At 45.3% G+C, this 19,970-nt stretch overlaps 1 protein-coding gene across 1 annotated transcript; it reads left to right on the top strand.

Annotated features, from left to right (window-relative positions):
- The first annotated feature begins 1,770 nt into the window (after positions 1–1,770).
- LOC124605735 (achaete-scute homolog 1a-like) lies at positions 1,771–18,158 on the top strand. Its single transcript, XM_047137615.1, has 2 exons — positions 1,771–3,013; positions 16,541–18,158. The coding sequence occupies exon 1, from the start codon at positions 2,039–2,041 to the stop codon at positions 3,002–3,004; it is 966 nt and encodes a 321-aa protein (XP_046993571.1). The 5' UTR covers positions 1,771–2,038; the 3' UTR covers positions 3,005–3,013; positions 16,541–18,158.
- The last annotated feature ends 1,812 nt before the right edge of the window (positions 18,159–19,970 follow it).

Here is a 19,970-nt window from a genome sequence, read left to right as displayed (position 1 = left end):
CTTGTGTGACGTTGAACGATTCTCTTCAGTCGTCGTTGGTTCCGTTCTTGCAGGATCTTTTTCCGGCCGCAGTGATGTCGGAGACTGACTTTTTAGCGGATTCCTGATATTAACGGTACACCCGTGAGATGGTCGTACAGGCAAATGCCCACTTCATCGCTACCTAGGAGATCCTGTGTCCCATCGTTGGTGCGCCGACTGTAACAACACGTTTAAACTCACTTAAATGTTGAAAACCTACCGTTGCATCAGCAGTAAGCGATCCAACAACTGCAACACACATTTGTTGTCATATATAGGCGTTGCCGACTGCAGCGCCGTATTCTGCCTTTTTACATATCTCTGTATCTGAATACGCATGACTATACCAGTTTGTTTGGCACTTCATTGTATAACTGCCACGTGTTTCTCTTGTCTGGAAAATGTGCCACAAATGCAGTTAATAGTAAAGAAGTATTAAATTAAAAGGTCATGCTTCATGCACCAGTTTTACTGCATGAATAGCGAAAATGTAGGAAGCGATAAACGTTTTTCCTTTGCTCTTTTTGTGGGGGGTGGTCAGCGAAAAAAGTTTCGTGGAGGTTTGAAATTGTAAGTAAGATTTTTTGCAAGTCTCTAAGTGCTCTCACTCTGACGTATTGGATGACTAAAATATAGGTATTCAAGCGTCGTGGTCTATATTCCTTTATCACTTCCATCCTAACACTTCTGATACATGGATGGACCTTATCCGCACAGAGATTCTTTCCAACGTGGCGGGTGTATGAAGTTTGGCTGAAATCGCTCCAGTGGTTTAGGAGATGTGGAACATACATACACACATTTTAATAATTTGTGTGGATATTAGGTTCCCAGACATATATACTGAAATCGATGTTGTATGTCGCTTGATGTGTGAATAATAAAGACCAATAAAGTGTAACCTGAGGATGTCGTAATTTTTGACATACTGAAGTCTATCATTGCTACGTTCCTCCGAGATGCCGTGGTCAACATTCCGACCACTGTAAGCATTCGACCTTTCTTTGTGGTGGGTCGGCAAAGTGAGAGCGAAGATCGTAGTTCCGATGAAGTTCACCTTGCATAACCGCCGAAACGATACCTTAGTCCGTTGACAATGTGAGCAGTCCAGGCCAATTTTGCTGCAAGTAGCGCGTGCCGCAAGTTTGTGCGCATACGCTCAGTCTCAGGCGGTAGTGAGGCGCAGCTGAGTCGGGCGGTCGCGTGGCTACCGAGGAGTAGCAGCAGCGAAGCCAGAGAGCAGGAAGGGAAAAAGGTAGACGAGCGCGGCAGCGGCGGCGGCGGCGGCGGTGGCGAGAGGAGAGGCGGCGGGCTGCGGGCCGCTGGTGGAGGGGAGGCGGCATGCGCCGCACGTCGCAGGCACGCGTTCAGCCGCGCTTGTCGCGCGACCGCCGAGAGAGAGGGCGCAGCGGCGGGGCGCGCGCGCGACGCAGACGGCGAGAGGAGCGCTTTTTGTGGCCGGCCGGCGGCACGCGGGGTGGGGGCCGCGCGCGCCTCTCCCTCCCCCTCCCTCCGCCTCTCCGCCCCTCTCTCTCACACACACGCACGCACGCACACAGGCACAGCACCTACTGTGCCGAGGAAAAAAGGTTTTGGGCTGCTGCCGCTCGGCTCTCAGTTCAGGCTGCAGCTAGGGGAACGCGGGGGGCCGGGTCGAGGGGCGAGGGGGACGGGAGGGGAGGCAGGGCCGCAGGGGCAGTGTTGTATCTGTTGTACATAGGGACTGGCGCACCGGGGCTACACAGCATTTCGGCACGGGCCTCCGTAGCGTCAGCATCGCAGCTGGCTGCGTCAGCAAGCTCCGCTCGAGTTCGCGCGAGAGAGTAAGACCGCGTCTCCGACCTCCACGCCAACTCTCCTAGGTTCCCGATTTCGCTTTTAGGAATCGGTGGCGCAGTACCGTAGCGAGTGACGGAGGAAGGCAAGTGTTTAGCTGGCACCGCTCAATGACTGATACGGCGGTGCAGTGTTGACAGACTCCACAAAGGGACACAACCGAAAGAAGAGTGAGCTATTTATGGCCACAGCGTCGATCAGCGTGATGACCCTGGGCCCGCAGCAGAAGGCCGTGGCGAGCCTCGTCCAGCCGGCCTCGGCGGCGGCCACCGGCGCCAGTTGCGTCATCGTGACGACGTCTCCGTCAGCCGCGGCGGCGCTCGGCGTGGCGCAGCAGCAGCAGCCGCAGGTGCTGTCGCCGCTGCTGCCCAAGCACGCGCTGCTCGTCCAGCAGAAGAGGCCCATCGCGGCCGCCACCTCCGAAGTCAGGGCTGCAGCCGCGGCGGCGGCGGCACAACAGGCGGATTTGCTACGCTGCAAGAGGCGCATCAACTTCGCCTCCGGGAACGGTACCCAGCCGCACGCCGGCGGCGGATACCACGCCCACCACCACCACCACCACCAGCCGGCGTCCGTCGCGCGGAGGAACGCCCGCGAGCGCAACCGAGTCAAGCAAGTGAACAACGGCTTCGCGACGCTGAGGCAGCACATCCCGGCGTCGGTGGCGGCGGCGCTGTCTTCTCCCGGCGCGGGCGGTGGCGGCGGCGGCGGCGGTGGCAGCGGACGCCAGGCGAGTAAGAAGCTGAGCAAGGTGGAGACCCTGCGGATGGCCGTCGAGTACATCCGCAGCCTGCAGCAGCTGCTGGCGGAGCACGACGGAGTGCAGACCGGGGGCCCTGTGGCGGCTCCCGACACGCCCGCCTCCGCGAGTCCCTACTACGCCTCCGACGACGCCGCGTCCGCAGTCGGCCACTTCACGCCGTCGCAGATGCTGGGCTCGTCGCTGTCGCCGCCTTGCTCCGAGGCGGCCAGCTCGTCGGGGTCGCCGACGCCGTCCTTCGCGTCGGAGGGCTCGTCGTCGTACGCGGCGTCCTCGACGGTGTACGCGGCCAACGGCACCGCAGACGCCTACGACGGCTACGAGCCGATGAGCCCCGAAGACGAGGAGCTGCTGGACGCCATCTCGTGGTGGCAGCAGAGCCAGTGATGCGGAAAGGTACGTCACCCGATAAACACTTTCCTTCACTCTTCCGCAACTGTGCTCTAATATGTATCGCACTGTGTCTACTAGTTTATGCCTTCTATTCGAGGTCGGACTTCTTTAAAATGCATTTCACGGCCAGTGCAGACACCTCATGCCGTAACTAAAACTGTGCTGAATCTTGTAATGTAATTCTGTTTGGCTCACACTCTCTGATGCTGGAAGTTTTGACGTTCATAACATATTCTGACAACAACCACCTTCACCTACGTAGGACCCTCAGATTCACCGCTTTTATAATTACAAGAGTATCATTTGACTCGTGAGGACTCATAAATCTGATGATATGCTAATTGACTGTTCCATTATCATGTTACCCACTTGCAGAATTCAAAGCCAGAATTAGACGCATATTCCGAAAGTATGTTGCTTATAGACTGGCCGTGCACTGCATTTTACAGCTAGTTACGGCGTTTGTCAAGGTTTACTTGTAAATGGATACTGATCTTTTCTTTTCGTTTCTGTTAATAAATGCTTATGAGGCGTATAAGATCGTAATACATTTCCTTTAATTACTTGTGTACCATCTATCAGTCTGATTATCTCTGAAGAATACAGACTCTTCCTTCGTCGTAAGTCCACTAAACATAAATTGAATAGGGGTTTCCCATTTAAATCTCACTATTAAAGTAGTGTTGTTAGACAGTACCTAACTATTCTTATTCCGATCACAAGTGATGAAACTGGACTGATCAATGCTGAAATTCTTTTTCCTCCATTATTCTGAAAATGTGTCCAACTTGTCCTTGATTTTGTAGATCGGTCATATATTTTGAGTACAACACATCCTTCTGACACCTTCGTTCTTTCAAATACTATGCCATTCGTCTCAATATCGTTCACGTACACCAATAATCTAATTTTGTTGTCTGGTGAAGAGAAAATTAGTATTCACTGTCTGAAATAAGGAAGCAAGAAATCCTACTTCTTCTCGAATAGTCAAAATTTAAATACATAAGTTATTTCTCCATAATGTGAATGTGTTGCATTATATATATATGTATATATATATATGTATATATATATATATATATATATATATATATATATATATATATATATGTGTGTGTGTGTATATATATATTTCTGCACAGTGATGGCAGTTAAGAGTATTGAAATGTACCTATACTTCTACATCTAAATTTAGTTTGCAGTTATCCCTTTCTTTAGTTTTGTCAACCAAGCTTACAGCTACTGTAGTTTTAAGCATACTGAGTAATCTTTAAGACTTCTCTTATTCCTAATTTTCTTGAGTGATGTACGGTTGTATTTCTTCTTTAAGATATTTATCCTCCCTGATTTATACAATACAGTTTTTAAATTACTATATTATTTTAAAGATTTTTACCACAGCCATTTTATATTCCGAATGTTGCCTAACAAATTCGGAATACAAAAGCTCAAATTAAGTATTTGTGTAGCTATAATAATCCTTGCCGTATTTATTGTGCATTTTTTCCGTAATAAATGGTTCATTTCAATAAGCACTTGTACAGCATTTAACGAGTTAAGGAATTTGCTAGCTTCACCCTATTCCAAATGTGTCTCACACTACAGGAAAATTTATTCTTGCTGCACATTTTCGAGTATAGCGGCGAGGTTTGTTTTGTTGTCAGCAGTACACAGTTTGTGTTACGATACGTTTTTCTTTGGTCTCTGTTTTTTTCGTTAGAACCTGCAATACTGTTGACGCCGCAATTGTTGTCTGTTACGTTGTAATGGTGTCACTATTTTATGAATCATGGTACAAAGTCGAAATACTGAACCCAAGAAACGAAAGAAGTGCTGATGTAATATTTCCCATATAGGGTCAAGGAACATAGTTTTAGTAATCTGTGAAACTTTGTTTAGATGAGCACAATATTTACTTTCAGAAATGGAACGCAGTTGTCAAGTTAACGAAGATTAAGAAGATAGTGTGAAAATTCAAGCAGCAACAAAGTTTATATGATGATTCATCAATATTATCATTTATTATCAATTTATCTTTTTCATTCGTATTTATTTATTCGCAAGCCGAGATCTATACGCCCTTTTAGCAGACGTTTTCGCAGTTTTACGCTCTGGTTTAAACGCTAGGCGCTTGCATCACATAGGCTGCTTTCGCATACATCTTTCTGTTCATGGGGTCATGCACCTTCGAGCTGGACAGCGCGAACCTGAGAAGACCGTAATCCAGACGGTCTCGCTTCAGAGAAAAATGTGAGAGGGAGAACAGCAATCGAACAGAGGACCTCTGCATGTGTGTCCAGAGACGCCAGCCACACGATCTCGAAGCCGGCCTAGCGCTGCCCTCCTGCGTAATCGTAAGAACGGCGGGCAGGAAGGCGCGCGGAGTGTCGCGTGCTGCGTCATTGAGCGCCTCGCCGCCGGAGAGCGAGAGTGCCGGCACTGACCTTGACACGGACAGCCGGCCAGGCCGCTCCCCCCCCCCCCCCTACCTCTCCCCTCCCCAACCCCGCCCACCGCACTCTCGCTGTGCTGCTGTTGCGGCCGCTGCCTGACGTCTAACGGGCGTCGCCGAGCTAGCCCGCGCTTCTGTTGCTACTCTTCCGCCTCTTCGCCTCCACTTCCCCTCCTTTTTTATGTTGTTTTTGTCTTCACTATAGCTCGCGTCTTTGTTACATTCGATACCTGATAGCGAGTCGGACCCGCTCCTCGCAACGGGCATACCAGTACGACCTGTTGGCCGTGTGACCGTTAACGCGTACCTATTAACGCCACTCACCCACTGGTCCTAGGCGGCGCCGAAGTGCAGGGGAACAGGTACCAGTAAATTCTCGGGACTAGTCCCCGCGACATAACGTGCGACGTTCATAAACAGGACGCGGACGGTAGACCAGTTTGCGCCAGCCTACTTGAAATTGTTCGGGGTTTGTTGTAGCTACTAGCTGCAGGTTCAGGGATAAAAACCCTACGACATTGTCTACTTACGGCCATTAAAAAAAATATTTTATCTCGGCTCCTCGCTTTGTAGCAATTGCTTGCTCAATTCCACATTACATATAACTGTATACGCGTATCCTGTGTCAGGAACTGTATGTAAAACCGCTATAGCGACCAAGATACTTTGTAGGCAGTCACTAATGCTTGTATTTATTATTTACGACAGGTTTCTGAACCTTGGCTCCATCTTCGACTATTTAACTTGTCAGAATACCTCTCAGATACGTAACAGAGAGACTTTTATGCTAACGACGCTCCTGATGAATGAAAATGAGCCAAAAAAACATGACTTCATTCGTCAGGAGCGTCGCTGGCATAAAAACCTTTTTGTTACGTATTTGAGAGCTATTCTGACAGTTAAATGGTCGAAGATGGAGTGAAGGGTCAGAAACCCGTCGCCAACAATAAATAGAAGCTTTAGTAAGTGGCTGCCGAGTATCTTCGTTGCTATAAATTTTTACATACAGTTGCTGACACAAATTCGCTGATACAGTTGTACGTAATGCGCAGTTGAGGAGGTGACTGCAGCCGGGTCAAAACTTACGTGCAATGCCACAGCCAGAGAGACATCACGGCACACATGAAATACATTGAAATTTGTATTATTGGGACTGCATAGTCCTTCATCAGCATTAGAGGATTGGGTCATGATGGGCTAAATGATAAGACCGATCGAAGTAATAAGACCAATCGAAGTCCATGCAAGGACAGCCAATGGTGAGAGGCTGTACACTTACTATGACGTAACTTTGACACCTACTTTCCGTGAAAATTCTGAAACACCCAACAAGCTATGTGAGGATTGACTAAAGCAGAGCACTTTTTTGGGATTAATTACATCGAAATCCCTCTTCCAGTCTCCAGATACAGGTTATTCGTGATTTATCACTTGAAGGAAATCCTAGAGAGATTCTTATACTTGCTCAGTTTTCCGAAAGTCTCATATCCGCTGTCAACGTAATGCTAAATTACAGTCTTCCTTGACTGCACTCTAACGAGCTGCAAATGGTTAACGTATACTACAGATAAGACGGAGCTACAGCCCAGAGAAAATGAGAATTCAAAGATTTTAATGATATTAGCCGCATTGGGGCAGTGAAATGTCAGTAGCAACAGGTCAAAATGTGTGCTGGAACCCGATTTCCGCTTTACGTGAGCGGTCGCCTCAAGTGTCTCGACCATCCGAGCACGCATCCCTTCCTACCCAGATTCCCAGTCTCATATTCACTACTGACGTAACGACATCAACCCTTGAACCCCTTATTCGTAGTTCCTGATTCCCTTAACAGATGGGGCATGGTGTGCATCCGCACCGAAAGAAAGCATCTTTGGCTCATATATATACCACGACAAACTGAAGGGATTTAGGAAAACCATGAAAAATCTAAATCTGGAGATTAGAAGTCTGCACACATCAGCTTGACATTTCGTACAGAGTAGCATCGTCCTTCTGTTCATTCTGCTGGCAACGACGTTGGGATTTGGGATTACGAGAAGCACAACTGGGACTGCCTAAAAGGGCTGAATACTGCTTGCACGGAGACCGCTGACCGAGAAAATCTCCGAGCAAAAACGGGGTAGAGTGCAGGAGGTACGGGAGTGTGCTCTCAAAACAAAAGCGCCCACTCTGTCTGGCTCGAAGCAGCCGTCCAGAATAAAGAAAGAAAAGAAAAACAGGTCAGTGCTCCGGCTCACCAAGGTTACTACCCGGCGCGGACCACAATACCCCGATGTGCGCTTTAAACGCGCTCCCTGGCCCGAGCAGCGCGCGTGAATGCCGGGGACCGAGCGAGCATTCTTCCCGGCCGGCAAGAACAAAAACGGGACGTGTCGCCGGAACGACACAAAGAGCCCAGGACCCGTGCCCACCTCATTTGTATGACAGCGCGACGCAGGAGCACGAAAAACTCGCCGCAGACACTCGCCATTGACGGCGGACACGTGCGAAAAGCTGCGCTGGCACCCAGGTGGCGCCTGGGAGCTACCGCCCCTTGGTCTGGACTCGGAGACCTCGAAGTTTGTACGAGAATCTACAGTCCTCATTGCTGTTCTCAGTAGGAAGTTTAAAATCTATGTCGTAGATCGCTTTAGATTGGCAGCACTGCCTCAATTGGACAAGACAATGTTTAAATCATCCCAACAACCGACTGAATCACGAGGGTTCCAACGAAGCACCTCCCGATTAACAGCCCAGTTCTTCGATCGTGGAGCCACTTTGCTCACTGGCGTGAAACTGATGTCGCACTCAGCGTACCGTCTCTGCGCCACCCCACCGTGGATCCAGTAGACTTTTCTTACCCTTTTCAGTTTCTTTCATTAAACTTTCTTCAGTCAAACCTCCCGTCTTAAGAATGGAGTCTTCTTCTTTGGGATATCTGTCTAACGACAGGTATATACCGAACGCTCTCCACTGTCCTTTATGCTGTTTCTTCTTCCTTAATCTACTGTTAACTTCGCACTTTTTTTAATGTAATTCACCATCCAAGTCTTCTTCTCTCCCTCTTTTCCATGTTATCTTTCCTTCAAGAAGGAGCCTAGGCTTTTGAAAACAAGGCTTTCGTCAGTTTTTATGCATCCTGCACTTCACAAGACGGCAGAGACGTACCTAAAGCCGGCCGAGGTGGCCGCGCTACAGTCTGGAACCGCGCGACCACTACGGTCGCAGGTTCGAATCCTGCCTCGGGAATGGATGTGTGTGATGTCCTTAGTTTAGTTAGGTTTAAGTAGTTCTAAGTTCTAGGGACTGATGACCTCAGAAGTTAAGTCCCATAGTGCTCAGAGCCATTTGAACGTACCTAAACGTTTTCGAGGAGGATCATTTTCCTATCTTGGTTCAGCTATCCCCCACGGGTGGTCTAAGCACCTTTTCTTTCTCTTTCTGGTCTTACCTCTCATTTCTACTCTTTTCTTCTGCCATTATCACTCTCCTTCTTTTAGTTTCTACCTTTCAACCAATTAGCCGGCCAGTGTGGCCGGGCGGTTCTAGGCGCTTCAGTCTGGAACCGCACGACCGCTACGGTCGCAGGTTCGAATCCTGCTTCGGTCATTGATGTGTGTGATGTCCTTAGGTTAGTTAGGTTTAAGTAGTTCTAAGATCTAGGGGACTGATGACCTCCGATGTTAAGTCCCATAGTGCTCAGAGCCATTTGAACTATTTCAACCAATTACATCACTTGTCCAATTTCACACATTATTTTACAGCTTTTGCTCTCATGTTACCTGCTTCCTCAGCACCTATCGCCACCATAGTCTCTATTTGTATTAACTACCGTCATTTTCTGATGGACATTTACTGTAAAACCATACACATTACGTGTCTCCTATGCATGCCCGAAGAATACCTACTTCTTGTTCCAGTTACTTGACGAGGAAACTGCTATGCTAAGTTCTGTAAGAGTGACACTCTTTGACCTGTACAGACGTGATATGAGCTCACATTTGAGCATTTTGTTACACTGGAACATATAGAAAATAGCAGAGATTATTTCTGTGCTCAAATCCGAGAGCTGCATCACTGTAGGACTCGACATTTAAAAAGATTTAAATTGGAGTCGTAGCAATATAAGACCAAATAAGTGTAGCGGAGCATTTTGGGTTTTCATACCCCATCTGTTCTATTAAATGAGTCTTAAATAGCTACATATTATGCAGGCGGAAATGGTAACTCCATTCGTTGTAAGAGAAACCTACTTTATAAATAATACCTTGAATTTGATAGTATCTGCTTCTCGAAATCTGTCACACAGCTGTCAGTTCATGCAACAGTCTAGCGAAAGAATCGAAACATAAGTAGTTGCCTAAGCTAGAAGCTCTGGGAGTATTTCCTGTGCAACGAAATCGTGAATTGTTAACGCTTAAGGGCATATATTCAAAGGGAGCACTCGATACAACGCAATGTCCAAGTCATCAGTCCCAAATAAAACGAAGAACAACAGCGAAGCTTGAATGGCAGAGACAGTCCGGAGCCCAGTACCATTGGAGTGTTGCAGCTGTGTTGCTCGGGGGAGCACTGCAGGCGACTGGTCCTGGGATTTGGGTGCAGAGAAGGTGAGGCTGGGAGGGTGGCGCGCTGCCATTGTGGGGCGCGCGTGGCGGCCCGGCCAGGTTGCGGCACAAAGCTCCGACGTTAGCTCACGCATTCAGCCGCCCAAAAGGAATTCTCCGGCCTCCAGCGTCTACCTCGCGTACCTGCTCGTGCCACCGAGGTACCTGCGCCCCGAGCATTTTTATAAAAGACTCTCGCCCAGCTGAGCTGCCTGACATCCACCACGTGTGACGTGTCCTGGGAACTGGAGCAAGGGCTGTCGGGATTCAGCATCCTCGCATATCGACCAGTATCATTCTTTCGCTTTTGAGGTCTTGTTGTCACATGCTTTCCTACATTTGCTTAATCTTCGTCTTCTTACTTTTTCTGACATGGGGAAATGGAATGACATATTCGTCTAAACACTACGTTGGCTGAACGATATTGCCACCCTTTGTGGACGGAAAATCTTTTGTGGTTGGAGAAAAAGAGAGAGATTGCATAATGGCAAAATTCTGATCGCACTTTCTATCATTCTACTTAATATGCGAGCAGTAGAATCGAACAGACCCCCGTCTTTCTCCGCCGGGGCAAGCACTTCACCTGCAATAACCTCAACGTGAGCATGAACTTATTACTCACCTCCTCGTCTGTCCCATTTTTAAGTTAGCGTTTTGTTTTCCATCTTCCAAACTGATGGACGAAATTTGTATTATTTTTCCGTGGTCTCATCACAACCCTCTGCCTCCCCAGTTAGCCTAATCTGCCATCGACTGTGTACGTTGATAAATTTGTACTGAAGTTTCAGTGAAGAGTTTAAATATTACATAATTCGGATCAGATCCTACATTCTGCAATACAGAGTTTCCAAAGTTACCTCCAATAATTTTTCTGACGTTTTACAAAATATTTACCACAGTGCTATGTTATGACAGTGTATCATAACATAGCACTGTTCTGTAGTAGTCCGTTAAGAAAATCGCTACAAACGAAATTTCTTAAGCTCTTTTGGACATGACTGTGGAACGTCGTAGAATAAGGAAACGTAATTCCTCTCTCTCCTACTCCTCTTTACTTGTCCTCTTGCACACACATAACCCGCCTGGTCACCTCTGCGGACGAATGGTAATAAATGTGAGCGTTGTTGGATTCTTGTCCAGAGAGGTACCAAATTCCAATTTTGCCCCCCCCCCCCCCCCCCCCGCACCCAACCCCAGAGATGATATTTCTGTAGGATGATGAAATGTGACCGAACAAGGTGGCACACTGAACTCGCTTTCGGGAGGACGACGGTTTAAATACCCGTCCGGCAATCCAGATGGAGGTTTTCCAAGTTTTCTCTAAATCGCACCAGCCAAATTCTATGATGGTTCTTTTGAAAAGAGCAGGGGCAATGTCCTTCGGGCATTCTTTCGTAATCCGAGCTTTTGTGTCCTGTAAAGATAGCGTTGTCGACTGGACGTGAAACTACTTCCCTTCCTTTTGATAAAATGCAGAGCTGGAACCACTCATCCATATGACGAGCAGTGGCTGATGATCTGATAGTGAAATGGGCTGCACAAACCGCTGAAATGGTGTCATGGCTAATAGTCTGAAACATACAGTGATGCCCACACTTTCCATTTTATTTACTGAACCGGCACCATCTCGCCAGCTGACTTCTTCAGCGTTCTGTTTACTCCCTGGGATGGGTTTCTTGCGTGACCTTAAAAATGGACTCAGAGCAGTCAAGCCTTGTTACTAAAGAATGGACCGTGCAACTATCGAGATCAGCGGCTGGGTCTGCTAAAGAAAGTGTCTCTCAGCTTCATATGAAACTCAGAAAGGGGACAGAGGTTACAAGCTGGGCGACCACGATAGTATAGCCATTCGTATTTCATTATGTTTTATAGATATAGAAGACTTAATTAGCAAAATTCATTGTTCCCTTCGTAGATATCTCTGATTACACGCAACTACTTGTAGCGCTGTACTCTGCGATTGGACGTCGCGAGACGAAGTGCAGTTTGTCTCGTGGCTGGGAGCGGCCGGACTCGTACGAGTCCGGTGCAGGCGGCAGGCGGCAGGCGGCGCCTTTGTGCTCCTTCTCCGTCACGCTGGCTTGCCGCACATAAAGACTCGGCGCCCCTTCCTCAGACCGCTTCCCCTCCCATCCGCTAGGCAGTGCCCCCTCGAACGAGCAGCCATTGTCGAGATATTTTAAAATATTTCCTGGCCATAAAGAGGGTCTCTTCCTCCGTCTGCCGGCGGACTCGTCCTTGACTGGAAGCACAACTTGCCCCGAGCGGCCTGAACGTTGCCGCTCGCTGTCTGGACTTCACGATGGAGCGATTCGGCACGTGGCAGCATCCCCCTCCTTCTCATAGACGCTCACACGTTACTGATAGTCTCGAACCCTGCTCGTCGTTGCGGCTCAAGTTGTATGCACCGTGCTGCTGTCTGCTCTTTTGAATGCTAACTTTATGGTGCCTCATTTTCTCATCCATCTGACCTTGAGAGGACGAAGAGGCAGAGTTTCCCCTTTATTTCTTCCTTCGTGCATAGAAATGGATCGGGCACCTGGACTGCCGTATAAAAAGACCTGCAGAAATTCTGATGTCTGAGTGAGCCTAGCGCGATTCAGTCTTTTGACAACACCATATAACGAGCCATTTCTTCAGAGACAGGAGCTAACACTGTGTTTGCTTCCGTAATGCAGAATTATTCGAGCAACGTAGCGTCTCTTTCAACAGCAGCTGTATTACTAAATACTGGGTACCGTGTACCTCGCTTGAAGCAATTGCGAACTGTAAAAGCTTTCAAACTAAGTACCACTTCTGAGTCTCTTTAGTGAAAGGAGGAACAATAATTATTGTTTACTTGTCCGTCGTCGAGGTCATTAGAGATGGAGCACAAAATCAGCGTAGAAAAGGAATAGGATGGAAATCGGCCGTGCCGTTGTCAAGAAAACCATCCCAGAACTCACATTAAATGAAACAATCGAATACCTAAATTTGGATCGTTAGGCGGCTGTTTTTTGAAACCCGCTTGAACTTGAATTCACGGTCGCAAACCACTGCATCTCGCTCGGTAACTTTACTACTCTCCGGAAATGTATGGTCGTGATAAATTTTCTCAGACTTTCGATGACAATAAGAAAAGACATCGTAAGTATGAAGGAAACGCAGGGTAAAAGGCAGAATACGCTGAACAGACAATTAGGAAAGGTACCGAGGAGAACAGAATGAATTCTGAAATAAAACAACAAAACTGAAGAAGGGACTCTACATAGCTAACTGTAGCATGCAAATAACCTTTCTCGAACGTAAGTCTACCGGTGTCGAGATTTCTCAACAGAAAAGGAAGATAGATCCGTCAATGGCACGTGTGAGAGACAGATTATATGCAAGTGCAGAGTTACAGCAGTATAGTGGTGGGTAACAGATAGATAAAACACGTAGTGAAGAGCTACTGATCGGGTCTGGCAAAGTGCAGATTGTACAGAATACGGTTAGTACAGTTAGCAACAAACCGGTTGAACGTAAACAAATACGTCCAGCACTGTCTAATGAGAGGAAAGATGAAAACCTGTGAAGGGCGGACGAGATCTACTCGGGTCCATGACGCGGTGGGGACCAGTTCCGCAGCCCCAGATCTCGGTGGGCGACACGGCCGTTAGAGCGTCGCGAGTCGCGGTCCGGCGGCCCGCTATCGGTCCGCTGATAGCCGCACAAAGGGCCGACTCTTCGTGCAATCGGCCTTCCGCTGCTTTCTGCAGCGCCGACACTTGCTGCCACTCGGTTTGCCGCCCACTCTCGCAGTACGTGGGCAGAGCGCACTCGAAATTGAATTCGCAGCAGTCCAGACACGTATAGTAAAAGAAAAGATCACAACAATGGAAATGAAAATATTACCTTTACTCATTGAAAAGATCGAAAACTGTCGCCGTTCTGTCATTTCCTTTCAGAGTTTTGTCGTTCTCACTCTATCACGAATGTTTGGTTTTGTTTCTACCCAGTAGCAAATACCAAATGAATGAGGCACACCGAGCAGCAATACTTCTTTGTCTTCGAAACAGGTTAATCACACTATCACAAACTATTTTTCTGATACCGTGTAACGTGTCTGGACGCCATACTTCTGACGAGGAAGATGTACTACCAAAGGACTCAGACGAAACAACAGAAAGAGTCAAATACTCCTCCAGCGATTGAAGCAGATTTTCAGTGGTTTTCCCAAATCGCTTAATGCTATGGGTGAATAAGGGAAGGTTGGGAATTAACTTCTTGTCGACGAGTTCGTTCGGGACAGGGATGGTGAAGGAAATCAACCGTCACCACTTCGAAGGAACCACAGCAGCATTCGTATTTAGTGATTTTGGGAAACCACAGACAACCTCTTAACTAGATGATGGGGCAAGAATTTAACTGTACTGCTTCCGAAAACGATTCAATATTTTAATCACTGCATCATTTCACGCGATTAATTTATGCCACGTATTTCTCCAGTTCGAGGTCTCGCTCGTGTGGGAGGCCGACGTTATCTAAGGGACGTTAAACGTTTTTTTTCCCATTTTTTCTTGTCCATACGAATACTCTTTTACTAGTTTTCGAAAAAAAAGAAGAGAGACCAGATGAAGCTTTAAATCTGGCCACGGAGTATGTCTAGATAAGTAAGATAATTAGAGCAGCGTACGTCAAATGAGGCTCTTTCCATGTACGGTCAAACACATAGTTTTGCTCCCACAGGAAATTTGACCGTTGTAATTGAATTCACATTATCTACAGATTTTTTTTTTCAACTGTCCCACGAATGGTGTATGGCTGTTTTCACAAGCCAAATGCTCCATTTTACTGTGCGTTTCTGTTTGGTCGAGCGATTTTCCGATTATTGACATAGTAGGATGGTTGATTGGCCTGATACAGAACCCCTCGCCCCCACCTCTTTCCCTTTTGCTTAAAAACTACTTTAATTTTCACAATGCTAGTAGGGCATTATATCAAGAACTGGAATTGCTTACTGTGCTGTACACTGAATAACAGTTCCGTGAACTGTCTGAAGGTACACAGCACCCCGTCCGAGTATTCTTTCGTAACAGGATTCTGCCATTCTTTCGCTGCCGGTCGCGCATCTTTTCTGGTTTGGTAGCCGCAGCGGAAAGAAGCGAGGGGTCGCGAGCAGACACCGGTTTTCTTATCCCGCACAAGCTTCGCTACCTTTTCCGCGTAGTGCGGCCGGGGGCTCGCGAAGCCGTTGCTCTCGCTAGGCTGGGCCGCGTTACCGATAGCAGGCGAGGGGGAAAAAGTGCTCCACTTGGTAAGCGCCGCAGGTATACGGGACAAAGTCGTTTGTACGCCATTCATGGGCCGCCCCATAAATCGTATTTGCATCAAAAAGTGCGCGTCCGCTCGTCTGACGGGCATTCAAAAGTAGAGCGAAGTATGTTAATGCGTGTACTAATTAATAATTAATGCTTATAGCCAGGTATGAGGTAAGCCGGTCCCATTTACATGTGAAGAGAATCTCTGCGGCTTTTACAGTGGGGTGGTCTGCTCGCCATTCGCTCAGACGCACAACAGATTCTTAGTGCTCGACTCGTGGCGGAAACGGTAACTGCTTGTTCAGACCTACCGTGACAGTGTTCTTGTACAAAATTGTCCGTATTCGCCAGAATTAACTCGTCTCACTGTAGCAGTGGTTACGGGTACTTGTTCGTGGGCTCCACATTGAGGTGAAGCCAGCAGTCCCTTAAACGGTTACAAAATCGTGCTAAGAATACTCAAGAGGGAAATATGTCGAGAGGGAAAACTTTACCATCTGATGACGTTTACATCTACAAGTGTGCTACTGGCATTCTGAAATGCTTTTACGTACAACGCACCTGTTGTGTGACGTATGTCAGCTTTTACTGGCATTTTAGTACACATTTACGTCCGTCAAACCGTTACCAGCTAGAACAAGTGTCAACCAGCATTTTGTTTTTTGACATTTCCTGGAAGGCTGAAACCTGGACTCGAACTCGGAACCTTCTCTTTCACTACCAGTGCTCTTGTCCACTGACTTACCGAGTAACGATACGAGGCCAACCCTTATAGCTTCAGTTTTCCCAGTGCCTCGCTTTTTGAACAGAATCTGTTTTGCTTCGGAAGTGATGTGTGTGTTGTGTCTCATCAACACGACCCCGATAACGACTTTGCATTGTTGACACAAAGATTTAGCGTATACCTCTTGCAATATGTACTGTATGTTTTTCCGCTGCTCTTCCTCAAAATATGTTTTCTTCACTATCTACATAGTTCTTTAGAGATCGTTTCATAGAATGACGGTGTATTCAGCTCAAACTCTATCTGTCCCACTTTTACCCCCTCCCACACGTCAAAATATTTTTTCCCTAGCACCTCAGTGCTATTCGTGTTTCTCTAGTTGTATTTCATATAAGAATCTTACACCATTATCCATATTTGTTGTCTTAGTTTTGTAATAATTTCCTATCTGTAACTGTAAATTTATTGTTTGTTTTCTTCTTTTTGCAGGTGTTCCCTGGCTGTGATCAGTCAGCCGCATGTACAATTCAGTCATCGGAGCAGACGTTTCGACCTCAACATGGTGCCATTTATTCGGCCGCCGAACTTCTTGTAGTCTTTCCTGACGAGTGCCTTCTTGTGAGCATCCCAAGTTGCAAAATCGGTGCTGTGAATGCAACAAAAAGGGTTGCTTGTACTCAGACTGTATCTGTTTTGATATGCCATTTTATATAAATTATATAAAATATAAAATATTTTTATCTAGTCAGTATCTTTTTGTACGAAGTTTTACGTTGTACGTTTTGTATATATATATACACAGGTATATATTTTGATATTATTATATATAAACAACTTTCATACATTCCTAAAAAGAAGCAGAGCACGTTCCAAGGGATATGTGTGTATTGGACTGTGGAATGAAGCGTGCAACGTTCACTGTACGTTAGTCGCTTTTGCTGAGCGGTGAACCTCCTCAAGGGGACTGTGCCACAATATCGACATCATTGTAAAAGAAGACTGAAAAGAAAATCTTATGCTTGTATCAGATATTTTCCCAGCAAGGTGCCTTATGTTTGTTAGGTATCTAATTGTTTCTGTAGATAACCTATTACTGCACGCGTTAATGGATGACATTAAATTTTATTGAAAAGTTGTAAAGAATGCACCTGGTGTGCGTTACAAAACCGAGGTATTTCAAATTCACAACTGCTGTGAATGTACAAAACGAACTGTAAAAATTTCTGGCATGTTAATTTGTTATGTAAATTAGTAAGATATACTTAAGCACAAATTCGGATGCCATTATGAGTGTATCTCAGTGCTTGTGTTTGCTAAGGAACATCACATGGCAACTCGTAAGCGTATCCAGCTGTTAACATTTATAAAGGACTGCTGTAAAACTGCAATTCTGTTGTAGTGGTCAATCTTACAATACAATATCGCAAACCTTTAATGGATGCAGACGTTTAATGATTTGACGAGTTATGAAAATTCGAATTTTTCCAGTGTGCCAACGTAAGACAGATAATAATATAGTATTACACACAAAGTGTACATTATATTTTATGATTTGGACTGATTACATCAGCGTTTCGTCATCTGCTGGTTCCGTGAACACGAAGTACACATATAACATCTTTGTAGCACTTTGCAGCGCAGTTAAATTTCACATATCTTATACACCGATATTCCCAATATTGTCAGTATAGTATATTTTGAGAAATTTTAGATGTTTTTAATAAGCTGTTTGCATTAATAATGTTGAGATATTTTACACATGTATTTTGTTAGTGACAGATCACCATTTTACGAAGAAGAATGACAAAGGAAAAATCTATAGTTCATTGCTACTAAAGAAGCATACTTTACATTATCTTGTTCATCATTGATTTTAAATTATTTGACAACATTGTATATTATCATTCGTTGACAAAATTAAGGAGTTTGAATTTTCATTGTTTGGCTGAAATATTTCAGCATCGTTAGTAGTAATGTGGACGCTTATGACCTCATCAGAATTCATGTATGGGCCGTGGCCGGTTACGAGAGAATGTTACATTTTTGTATATAGATATATATAAAATAATATTTTGTACATTTTTATATCCTCTGGTTTTTGATACATTCCTACATAAAAACATTTGAAATAAATGCTTTCTTTTATTTTTATCTACCCTGATCACCACTCAATAAATGTATGATGTGTAATGATCATGTAATTTCAACGATGCTCAGACAAAGAGTTCCTCAGCATCAATCACTGATAGGCTTAACTCAAGGAAAAATCATCAGTGTGTCTTTGTGTGTATCGTATGTGTATCCACGCATGCGTGTGTATTTTACATGCGCGCTTGTTCGTGCACGCATGTGTGTGTGTGTGTGTGTGTGTGTGTGTGTGTGTGTGTGTGTGTGTGTGTGTTTGGGCGGGTGGGTGAGTGCGTTTGTGTAACTGCTTGAATGTGCACTAGAAATGAAGGGGGGAGAAGTAAAAGTTAAAAAGTACGCTGAATATAAGGGATTAATAAGAATTAAGAATGTACAAACGTACGAAAAGTCTTCAGTCGCAATAAATGCATCACGAAACCAAATGAAGGAACTGTATAGCATAATATTTGAACTATAGGAATAGGGAGTTTCTTTGTAGACAGCTAAATGTATGCTAACTAATCTCTGCCAAACTACAAATTGCATTCAGACCATTATCATGAATTATTTGGTAGTAAGCTAATTATTGTACTCCTCTCACCTTTTAAAGAATCTGCATTCTCTTAAAAAGAAAATATACATACAATAACTTCATGTAACTAAATCCAGTAATGATGCCTTTAGGCTACAGCACGTACCAGCTCTCATCAACAGGTCAAGACCGTGGAAGAGATCGTGCAGTCAATAAATACGAGTAAAAAGAAATACAAAAAATGATGTAGAGAGCTGTTTTGTGAGACGCTTTATTGGAAAATATTGGAGTTATATAACGAACAGGAGAGGCTCAACTAGCTGATAGCTAAGAGCCACATATGACAGAAAATATTAAAAGGAAGGGAATAACATTTCTTGTTTACAGTCACACCATAGCACAAAATAGATCGCTCTAATTCTGAGGAGAATACAAATAGATATTTAAGATCGCCAACTGCAAGTTCTCGTTCAAGACAGACGACAGTATGATGTGAGTTAACTATCTGACATATCTGCAGCGACAGGATTTCTAACTGCTGGTTGACTCGCTTGTCGTCTTTCGAAACAATTCAAAGCAGCAACTGTGGAATAACTTACTCAGAGCAACTGGCACACTGCTAGATGTGAAGGTTCTAACTAAAACAGCAGACGACTTTAATTACCGTCACCAGAAAAATTATATTGCTCGGGATAACTGAGGATCGGAACTGAAATGTAGAATCAGTGAAAACAATGCTTGAGACTAAATAATTCATTAGAAACATCAATAAAAATTGTAACAAACCAACTACAAATTTTGTATGGTAAAAGGCTTTTTTCTCAATCTCTAATGCAGGATTTCTGGTATAGAGGAAATAAATCTGTTCATAATCCCCGAAACATCAGAAACTTGTGATGTAATCATAGTAACGACGATTTCAATATAATCTGAACTTTTCTTTTTATGGCACAATTATATCTCAAGCGAAATGCCCTTCAACTGCTATTACAAATGTGGTGAGAGATACAAAAGGCATTAACCTTAAAACATAACGCTGCAACGACGCTGAAAACACGGCTGCACGCGTTCATTTCCATCTAAAACGGTCACATTAGCGCGCAGGATCTACGAAGAGAAGTTGCGCCTATAACCGAGAGTGTTCACTACATGTTCGCTGTAGTGAAATGTCAGATGTGGATAATATCCAAAGATATTAGAAAGGAATGTTGGATAGCTGTGCGTGAAATGTACGGAGAATAAAAAGAAGGAACAAAGTCA

Source organism: Schistocerca americana, chromosome 3 (assembly GCF_021461395.2).
Source record: "Schistocerca americana isolate TAMUIC-IGC-003095 chromosome 3, iqSchAmer2.1, whole genome shotgun sequence".
Classification (NCBI taxonomy): Eukaryota; Metazoa; Arthropoda; class Insecta; order Orthoptera; family Acrididae; genus Schistocerca; species Schistocerca americana.
Note: the sequence above shows the minus strand (reverse complement) of the source record. Positions and strands in the feature narration are given on the sequence as shown.

Bases quoted from the DNA above. Each gene is read 5' to 3' on its own strand.
- LOC124605735 (XM_047137615.1), top strand. From the start codon at position 2,039: ATGGCCACAGCGTCGATCAGCGTGATGACCCTGGGCCCGCAGCAGAAG.